General features: G+C 31.8%; 1 protein-coding gene across 1 annotated transcript; it reads right to left on the bottom strand.

Moving 5' to 3' along the window:
• Nucleotides 1–1,926: 1,926 nt before the first annotated feature.
• Nucleotides 1,927–6,517, bottom strand: LOC147804319 (uncharacterized). Its single transcript, XM_087152311.1, has one exon. The coding sequence runs from the start codon at nucleotides 4,965–4,967 to the stop codon at nucleotides 3,891–3,893; it is 1,077 nt and encodes a 358-aa protein (XP_087008437.1). The 5' UTR covers nucleotides 4,968–6,517; the 3' UTR covers nucleotides 1,927–3,890.
• Between the last annotated feature and the right edge of the window lie 4,982 nt (nucleotides 6,518–11,499).

Below are 11,499 nucleotides of genomic sequence, written 5' to 3'. Positions count from 1 at the left end.
GTAATCATATTATGAGAGACTTCGAATCAGTAGGTCAGTGCTCAATAGATTTTAAAATTGGTTGAATATTATTGATCTTTCTCGTGAGAAATATGAATACCGGTAGCCTAAGTTATTTTACAAGTTATTAAGTTATATACAAGTTATTTTATGTACCCAAACAAATTGACTTAAAAATCATATTTAATAACTACTTGCTAATCTGCAAAAATTGAAAACTCTTATTTGGGTTGTTCGGAAAGAAATTTCGTTTTATTTTGGGAAAATGAAAAACAATTTTAGTATAATGAATAAACATTTTATTAAATTATAAATGGCCCATACTGATTCGACACCTTTTGCCATCTTTCTGGTAATAGCATGATTCCACGCTCACAAAATTTTTGATCTTGCCTGGCAAAAAACTGATCCAGGTGATTTTTGACCTCTTCATTTGAAGTAAAGGTTTTACAGTCCAAAAAATTTTGCAGTGACCGGAACAAATAACAATCCGCGGGCCCCATATCTGGAGAAAATGGTGGATGTGGCAGTGTATCCCATTCAAGCTGTAAAAGCTTTTGGTGAGCGACCAAACTTGTACGAGGTCTTGCATTAACTTGGTGGAACACTATACCTTTTCTGTTGATTCAAATTCAGTTTGTCCAGCTGACGACAATAGACTTCCGAATTAACTGTCGTGTTATCTGGTAAAAGTTAAAAAAAAAAAAAAACACGAATTGACAGCATCACCTTTTTTTTTTAAAAAAAATGATATTGGCTTTCACAATGCTTTGAGCCGGTTTATCTTTCTTCAACCCATTTTTCATCCCCAGTAATGATGCGCAACAAAAATGGATCATTTTCGTGACGTTTGAGAAACGAATCATAGTTGTCAACGCGATGACATCAATTTCTCTCCTTGAGAACCCATAAATCGAGCTTCAACCCAGGCTTTTCAAGTGGTCATAAACAGTTGTATTCGATAAATATAACCTCTCGCCAATCTCACGTGTTGTTATTCGCCGATTTGCATCAACCAATGCCTTTATCAGCTTCAACCGATCTTCCAGAACGTGGTACATCTTCGACATCAAAAGTGCCGGATCGAAATTTTGCAAACCAGTTCTGGCCAGTGCCGGATCAAGCGAACGCGGGGCCCTAGGCCATTCAGATTTTTGGGGCCCTTAGAATAAATTTTTTTTCTCATATATTTTTTATTTATTCAAATATAAAAGTATTTATATATCTTTTCATTTAAGAAAGCATAATTAAAATTAAAATAAATTAAATTTTACTTTCTTTTGTTAAATTAGAACTAATAAATAATCATAACATATATATTTGAAATTGATTTTTTTTTTTAAAAATCACTGTTTTTCTTAAAATTTATTTTCAAAAAATCCATTTCAAGGGGGCCCCAGGCCATGTCTAGTCTAGTCTGGCCTAATGAGTATTCCAGCACTGGTTATGGCACTGGCGTACAGCACAACACATTTTCTCCATACACATTGGTTAATTTCTTTCTAGCATGAACAGTATTTTTACTTTTTCTACAGTAAAATATGACAAAAATGCTGCTTATTGCTCTCCATATTTAAAAGGGCTTAAACCAAATACTACTGTGTAGAATAAATTGAACTTTTTCACACACAAGCCTGGCTATGTACGCTCTCAAAACATATAATGATAATGCGGCTTAAGTTTGAAGATGTGTTCGAAAAAAATACAATTAAATCGTCTGTCGGAAAAACAAAATTTCTTTCCGAACAACCTGATAAAGTAACTTTTTTCTCAATTAGTTACATTTTCATTACAAATATTAATACCAAAAGTAATTATAAATATTAATTTGGGTTTTTTACCACATGTCTTTTTTTTTTTTAAAGAAAAATAAGCATTCAGTAATATAATTACAAGAGCTACTTTTATAAAAATAACTCTACAACAAGCGTTAGAAAAGATTTATTAAATAAAAGATGTTACAAATAATTCTAACTAAAAGTGACTAGAAGTCTTTTTTTTTTCATTTAAAAAATCATATTAACTTGAACTCAGGATTCTAATGCTAAGAAAATAAATAACAATTTATATTTTAGCGAAACATAACTGATAGTAAAAAAAGTAATATAATCCAGTAATCAAGGTAAATTAAAACCAATATGAACATGAATGCAAACATTTTGATCCCTATTATTTAAAAACTATTTTATCACACACTTCAAAAATATTGTGTGTCACTAGTATCAACAATATTGTATTTAGGCAGATGACATTTCAGAGAAAAAACTCTCATTCCATTATACTACAACAAAAAGGTTTCTTACCAGTGAAAACACAAACAGTAAAGTCAGCTTTTGAAAACTTAAATACTCTGTTTTTTTTTAAAAATATGTTACAAAAAGGAAGTTTTTCACAAGTATGAATAAAACTACAATAAATTAGATGGACCTTAAGTGAAAAAAAAGAAAAAAACTTTGAACATAAACAAGAATATGGCTTTTAAATAGCAATAACATGACTGTGACTACTTAGATAATTCTTTCTTGAAAAAGCTTTACTAGATATACTACACGAGCAAGGTTTCACACCAATATGAAGACGGCTATGCTGAGTCAAACTACCTCTTAATGAAAAACTCCTGTTACATATACTACAAGAATAAGGTTTCTCGCCAGTAGGAACACAATTCTGTTTTGTCAGAGAAAATTTTCGTGAAAAACTCTTATAAAATATAATTCAAGAATAAGGCTTCTCACCAGTATGGACACGACTGTTTTCTCAAACTACCTTTTAGTGAAAAACTTTTATTAAATATACAACAAGAATAAGGTCTCTCTGCAATATGAACATGGTAATGTTTATTCAGAAACACTCTTTCTGAAAAACTCACATATACTACAAGAATAAGGATTCTCACCAGTATGAACAAGGCTGTGTTTTATCAGACATGTTAGTGAAAAATTGTAATTACATATACAGTCGCCCCCACTTAATCACATAACCCGCTTATACGAATAAAATTAAATGGAACCAAATCATTTTATAAGAAACTAATGTTACATTTCCCCGCTTAAATGGTTATTTGTTGCTTCTAGTCCTCGCGTAATTGTATATAGAAGAGGTACAGTAATGAAAATTTTCAATATATTTGTACGAAAAGTTTCACCAGATAGAAAGAATGGAATTTCAGTTAAGAAGATACATTCGGTAATCACTTCAATGGCACTTCCTATTTATTTGCTGCTCTAAACAGGTGTTAATGGTTTAAGCATTAATCAAATGTTACAGGCAGTTGTACATTAGAGTAAACAGAGTGGTTTTTGACACTATTCACTAGCACAGCCGGAAGGTATAGAGTGATTTATTTATTTTATGGTCAAAACTTCTAGTCCCCTTGCGTTATTTGTTTTCATAACATGTAGTTTCAAAAAACCAGCTTTCACACTATACAGGGTTCCCTTTAAAGTAGAATAATAATTGCTTACTTCAGTGAATAATTCTTGAGTTCGTTCAATGATAGGCACAGCATTTCAAATGTAATGGAGGGGACAATAATGTACTGTACAACTTGGGGAAAAAAGTAGAGAAATGTTCAATTAAACGTGTATCAAAACAGTTTTCCATTTCAGATTTTTTTTAAATAAAATAAAATAATGTTATGGTACATATATTATATTTTTCATCAGCATTAATTTATTTTATTATTACTTTAAATGAGATTCGTATTTAATAATACTAATATTGATAGTTTTAATTATAATTATTTAATCAAAACATTATACTATGTATTAAATATCATTTAGAAGTAAAATTTTGTTAAAACATAAGATTTAAGATTAAATAATGCACTACCCTTTTAATCGAATAACCTGCTTAATAGAATAGAGTTGGCTGGAACCAATGGTATTCCTTTAAGTAGGGTTGACAGTACTAAAAGAATAAGGCTTCTCCCCAGCATGAATATGACTGTGTTTATTCAGATAACTTTTTAGTGAAAAACTTTTATCACATATACTACAAGAATAAGGCTTCTCACCAGTATGAATACGACTGTGTATAGTGAGAGAACTTTTTAGTGAAAAATTTTTATTACATATACTACAAGAATAAGGCTTCTCACCAGTATGAATACGACTGTGTTGATTTAGATGCTGACTTTGAGAAAAACTTTTATCACATATACTACAAGAATAAGGCTTCTCCCCAGTATGAACACGACAGTGAGCAGTGAGATGACTTTTTCGTGAAAATTTTTTGTTACATATACTACAAGAATAAGGCTTGTCACCAGTATGAACAAGACTGTGCATATTCAGATGATCACTTTGAGAAAAACTCCTATCACATATACTACAAGAATAAGGCTTCTCCCCAGTATGAACACGACTGTGAGCAGTGAGATGACTTTCTCGTGAAAATTTTTTGTTACATATACTGCAAGAATAAGGCTTCTCATCAGTATGAACATGACTGTGTTTTTTCAGATTACTTTTTAGAGAAAAACTTTTATTACATATACTACAAGAATAAGGTTTTTCACCAGTATGAACAAGACTGTGTATAGTCAGCGCACTTCTTCTTGAAAAACTCTTATTACATATACTACAAGAATAAGGTTTTTCACCAGTATGAACAAGACTGTGTATAATCAGCGCACTTCTTCTTGAAAAACTCTTATTACATATACTACAAGAATAAGGTTTTTCACTAGTATGAACAAGACTGTGTTTAATCAATGCACGTCTTTCTGAAAAACTCTTACTACATATACTACAAGAAAAAGGTTCTTCACCAGTATGAACAAGACTGTGTATAGTCAGCGCATTTCTTCTTGAAAAACTCTTATTACATATACCACAAGAATGAGGTTTTTCACCAGTATGAATAAGACGGTGTATAGTCAGCGCACTTCTTCTTGAAAAACTCTTATTACATATACTACAAGAATTAAGTTTTTCCCCAGCATGAGCATGACTGTGTCTAGTCATATTACTTTTTTTCTGAAAAACTCTTATTACATATACCACAAGAAGGAGGTTTTTCCCCAGTATGAGCACGACTGTGTTTTTTCAGACTACCTTTTTGCAAAAAACCCTTATTTTATTTAACTACAAGAATAAGATTTTTCACCAGTAAGAATTTTGTGTTTAGACAATCTTTTTCCTGAAAAATTCTTTTTAGAATAACAATAAGGTTTACTTACAGGATGATACTTATACTGAATAAAATTAGGCCCTTACTAACATGATACAAAAAAAAGCATTCTGTATCAAGTCACTTACATAGACCGAATTTTTAAAAGTAAAATATTATAGTGTAGAAATCGTACAGCAGGTATATGATTTATTAATAGATGCCTATGTGAAAACATTAATTTAAATTATATTGATATATTAATATTTTCCATTTTTCACAAACAACTTTAATAATATAATAATTGTTGAACATACCAAACCAAATTATTTCCCTTTATGTTTTTTATCACAAGAAAACTGCAGAAATAATGTACAACTTCATGCATAAGATTCAATACACTGTGAATGAATGCAGTTTAAGACAGTGTAAAATTAATGTTACTTGTTATTGGGAAGACATATTATAAAAATGAACATGAACAAACAATGATATTTGTTTTGAACATGAAATTATCTAATTTAATTTCAATAGTAATTTATTCACACAGACACTACCGAAATATAGTTCATTATAAATGAAGAAAAGCAACAAAAAAAATTTTGTTTTTCACTTTCACAAACTTAAAATATGAGAGGGTCAAGAAAGTTTAATTCTATTAAATTGCCTTAACAGAATACAGAAAATATTTTCTCAGTATGAACAGGAAAATCACAATTTAAATTTCTTGTGTATAAACATCAAATCATATGTGTTTTATGAAAGTGACAGACATCTTAATCATCTGCAACTGTTTAATATTGCACTGCATAAATTATTCTCATATTATGAACTCAAAACAATTAAATGAAACTACTTCTTTTTGCACACTTTTTCTCTTTGCGAAGTAAAATGTTTCACAATGAAGTATAATTATGAACTACACCTGGAAACTTATGAACACACAAACTACAAACATTAAATTTCCATACGTGTAAATATTTTCCCGTCAGAACATCATTGCAGTATTTGCTGCAAGTATCGCAACATGGAATGTTACTGGGAACATAGAATGAGATTGCCTTTAATATTGTTGTCTTTTGCCAGAAAGAAATGACACACACTTAATGAATAGTTTATTGATGATATAAATCGTACAGAAAATACTATCTTTTTAAAAAAAAAATGCACGCAAAATATGAATTTTATTTACTATCAGCAAGAAGATATTTTATCATTCACATCTATTTTTCTCTGCATAAAGAAGATAATATATGAATTATATCTGCGTGAAAATAACCTTTTGAAGCGCTTTCTATATTGTTTCCATTACTACGATGGTAATTCACTTTACATTTGTAAGATTATGGATACCCAGGCTTATAAATTCAAGCTTAGAGTTTTTTCAACAAATAAAATTGATTGATTGATTGAAGAAGGGAGTGACAAGCTCAATGCTTTAGCTTATAGCTCTCTATTTCCGATAATATAGTTAAGGGGTGAGGTTGCAGCTGGAAGTTGCAACAAAAAGTGAGAAGCGGTTTGTGGATTGGAAAAACTTGTGGAGGAATTTGAATTTGTTCTGAGGATTATGTTGTTGTTCATTTACGTCGCACTAGAACTGCAGAATGGGCTATTGGCAACAGTCTGGGGAGCATCCCTGAGGATGATCCGAAGACATACCATCACAATTTTGATCCTCTGCAAAGGGGATGGCTCTCCTTGTGAGGTAGCCCGACGACTTGCACGCGAAGTCGAGCACTTTACGGTAGAACAATTTAACGAGGACCAATACCGCACACTCTCGGTCCCTAAGCAGACTGATCCAAGTGGTCACCCACCTGCACACTGACCACAGCCAGTGATCCTTGACTTCGGAGATCTGGTGGGAACCGTGTCTTAACAATCAGTCCACTGCGGGACTTCCGAGGATTAAAAGACAAGTTTACGATATCGGTATATGCTGGATTCAGAAATGATAAAGTTCTTTCCGAGCGTCCTGGAAAGAGGGACATTCCAGGGGGATGTGATCGTCTGTGTCGATAAGTTCGCAGAACGGCAGTTGTGGTTTTGTATCAATGAACAATTGTGTAAGATAGCATTTGTTGGAAGAGATTTAGTTCTGAGATTTCGGGAGCTGATTGGTGGACTGTAATCTTGAGATCCATCAAGTATTTGCCACCTTTCCATACACAGAGTTCTTTATTGAGTAGTTCATTAAGGAAGGCTTGACTGAGGTCTGGAGGTGATGAAAGAAGGCTTATGATGTTTTGGTTTAGTGCTTGTTTTGCAAGTTGGTCTGCGTGTTTGTTTTTCTTTATTCCTAAATCAGCTTGAACCCATATAAAGGAGAGAGATCACACTGTTTGACCAGTTCAAGCGGTCCAAAGATAGGACATTTTAATATTAATTTTTCTTTTTGCGTAGTTTGCCATATCTCGAGAACTTTTTAAGCAAACTGAAAAAATTTTGAACTCAATTATAAAATTTGTTTATCTAAGGATAAATTCCATGCAAAAAGTAACTTTCTGTAAAGATTTACTATTTAATTTAATAATGGTTTAATCATTAATAATGGTTAAAGAATGCAATTTTCAATGGCAAAATACAAAATTTAAGCAAAATTAGTTGAATAGTTTTTGAGAAATTGAGTTTAAAAAAAAATCATATTTTTGAAATCAAATTTTTTAGGAACTATTAAGACCGATTTTGCTCATATTTTTGTTTTATTTTGAGTAAAATTTCATAAAAGTTGTATATCTAACAATTCAAAATTTTTTCGACCATTGTTATATAAAATAATAAATATTAACTAAAAGTTACTTTTTGCATTAAATAATCTTTCAATAAACGAATTTTATAATCGGGTGCAAAAATTTTTAATTTTGCTTAAGAAATTCTCCAGATATAGCGAAATACACACACACACACACAAAAAAGAAAAAATTAACATTAAAGGGTCCAACGTTTGGATCGCTCTCCTGACCAAACTATTGGGACTGTATTTCCCAGATTGTGGCTATCTCCTATTTTGGGTGTCAGAAATCTGAAATAGCCCCTCCCCACCTAAAAAAAGGTACCTACGTTTATTCAGAGAAAGTACGTATTTGTGCCTGATTTCGTAACTTAAAAGATCATCTGCATTAATTAATTAATTAGCATACTTGAGGTCCCCCATTTTAGCCATTAAGATTGACTCTGAGATTGTGAAGATCCGATCAGATCAAAAGATATTCAGGGTGGTCCGTTTCTTCAATTTTGCACACTGTGCAACACCTGCTCCTTATCTTCCCTCCATTGCTTGATTAAACAGGGGAATTTCGTTGCACTTGTACAAAAACTTGTCTAATTGGGGTGTGTGAGGAGTTTAAATTCGAAATTAGTTTTGCACCTGAAGCTGTAGATACTCTTATACATGAGTATAAGCTTATCAGTTTGTTTAAATTTATCTTGTGCATCTCATATATCTATTTTTGCAGACTAAGTTAACCTGTCCCTCTTACAGCGTAAATAAACTTCAAGAAGAGTAGTTTTTTTGAAAAATAAATTCTAAATTATCCTTTTAACTTGATTCAAAGAACTTTATTTTCAAATGAATATAAATTGAACAGAAAAGCTGGAACTTAATTTAGTAAAAATATACTTCCTCATTATAATTGATTCCTCCAAGCTGGGCTGCTATTAGGGCTTCTGGCTTTTACAAGTAATAAGCACACCTTAGACCACTTTATTTTTTAGATATTAAATTGAAAATAACTATGAAAAAAAAGCAACAACATGAAAATAAATATAAAAATAAAAAAAAGAATAAATGAAAAAAATTAGTAAAACAAAATGCAGTTTTGTTTCTTTTCTATAATATACTGGTTTTGAGAAATTTTTAAATTTTCTATACTCCTGTGCTACAGATAAGGTGCGTTCTGTCGATCAACCATAATCTATATTAATTTTTAAAAAATGGTCATCATGACCTCTTTTTGAAATCGCCCGCTAGATAAAACTTTTTGTTTGTGTAAGAATTCATATTTTTTTAACCCACGCTAGATTAGTGAACGTTCATTCTCTATTAAGTTGCATAAGTATCAGAGAACGATCGATCTCCAATCCAATACCACCAGAGGTATTGATTTATGGGAACGTGGAGGACTTTGCAACCCAACAGAATTTCAACGTGCATCAGTCACCACCTACACGGGATTTCTTTAATGTAAATTCTCAATGCTACGTTACAAATAGGACTGGGCTATATAGCGACATATCGATTCAACGTCTGTATCGGCAGGTCGATACAGCAACTTTCGTTCCAGGCGATGCATCAGAAATCTGATTTAAGCCGTCGAGTAAGGAAGACGAACGATATAACGATACAAGACACGCAAGGATCTCTTACTTTCCGATGCCAACTCGCGCTGGGGAAGACGATGTTCATATCGTTATATCGAAACGGCCTTAATTTATGAGCAGTAGAATCAGAATCAGTTTTGAGAACATATATCGTGATCTCGCGAGTTCGTTTCCGCACCTCTTAGTTTACTTTGTCGCGACTTGATATCGTTTCTTGTAGATTATTTTCAGTGGGACTGACTTTGTGATCGCCGTCGTTACCTTGTTCTGAACGTAATCTATTATTGAAAAGAATATATAAAGAAGTGTTTCTTAATTAATTAGGTAAATATTTCTTTTTGGAACAAAACTTTCTTTTTTATTTTTAAATGTGAATGTTTTTATTTTTTAAGCATACAAATAATTTTTAACGAACTTATTTTTTAAATTTTCTTTCTATATTGTTAGGTAAATATATTGATAAATTTCAATCTTATTTATTTTTTAATTATTTATTTCTAAACTAGGAAATCTTATTACGTTATTTGCGCGATCATTTTTAGAAAATATAACATTACTATCTTTCTTAAGCAAAACTTATACATCAAATTCATAAATTGAGTTAAATCAATCTGAGTATGAAGTTTTAGTAGAAATCTGACTTTCTGCGACTTACAAGTAAATGAATTTCAAAAATACTATATCGCGATGCAAAACTGACGACGCATCACGATATAAAATTTCTTATATCGCCCAGCCCTAGTTATAACATTTAAACTCTATGAATAACTCTTATTTATCTTAAGACTATTCAATACTACTAAATCTTTGATTAAATTTATTTTATTTTTGAAACTGTATTTTTGGTTTCGAGTAAAATTGCATTTAACAGACATTTTGAAGTTAGTCAAACTTAGATATAATCATATTATGAGAGACTTCGAATCAGTAGGTCAGTGCTCAATAGATTTTAAAATTGGTTGAATATTATTGATCTTTCTCGTGAGAAATATGTATACCGGTAGCCTAAGTTATTTTACAAGTTATTAAGTTATATACAAGTTATTTTATGTATCCAAACAAATTTACTTAAAAATCATATTTAATAACTACTTGCTAATCTGCAAAAATTGAAAACTCTTATTTGGGTTGTTCGGAAAGAAATTTCGTTTTATTTTGGGAAAATGAAAAACAATTTTAGTATAATGAATAAACATTTTATTAAATTATAAATGGCCCATACTGATTCGACACCTTTTGCCATCTTTCTGGTAGTAGCATGATTCCACGCTCACAAAATTTTTGATCTTGGCTGGCAAAAAACTGATCCAGGTGATTTTTGACCTCTTCATTTGAAGTAAAGGTTTTACAGTCCAAAAAATTTTGCAGTGACCGGAATAAATAACAATCCGCGGGCTCCATATCTGGAGAAAATGGTGGATGTGGCAGTGTATCCCATTCAAGCTGTAAAAGCTTTTGGTTGGCGACCAAACTTGTACGAGGTCTTGCATTAACTTGGTGGAACACTATACCTTTTCTGTTGATTCAAATTCAGTTTGTCCAGCTGACGACAATAGACTTCCGAATTAACTGTCGTGTTATCTGGTAAAAGTTAAAAAAAAAAAAAAAAAACACGAATTGACAGCATCACCTTTTTTTTAAAAATGATATTGGCTTTCAAAATGCTTTGAACCGGTTCATCTTTTTTGCTCCATGATTTCTGGTGTTTGACATTGTTATAGACAACCCATTTCTCATCCCCAGTAATGATGCGCTACAAAAATGGATCATTTTCGTGACGTTTGGTAAGCGAATCACAGTAGTCAACGCGATGACACCAATTTCTCTCCTTGAGAACCCATATATCGAGCTTCAACCCAGGCCTTTCAAGTGGTCATAAACAGTTGTATTCGATAAATATAACCTCTCGCCAATCTCACGTGTTGTTATTCGCCGATTTGCATCAACCAATGTCTTTATCAGCTTCAACCGATCTTCCAGAACGTGGTACATCTTCGACATCAAAAGTGCCGGATCGAAATTTTGCAAACCAGTTCTGGCCAGTGCCGGATCAAGCGAACGCGG

The sequence above is a fragment of the Parasteatoda tepidariorum genome, chromosome 9, assembly GCF_982258835.1.
Source record: "Parasteatoda tepidariorum strain Cologne lab strain chromosome 9, Ptep-v5.0, whole genome shotgun sequence".
Lineage (NCBI taxonomy): Eukaryota > Metazoa > Arthropoda > Arachnida > Araneae > Theridiidae > Parasteatoda > Parasteatoda tepidariorum.
The sequence above is the reverse complement of the archived record's forward strand: the minus strand, read 5'-3'. Positions and strand labels throughout refer to the sequence as shown.

Excerpts from the sequence above, each read along its gene's own strand:
- LOC147804319 (XM_087152311.1), bottom strand. The coding sequence starts at position 4,967 with ATGACTAGACACAGTCATGCTCATGCTGGGGAAAAACTTAATTCTTGT.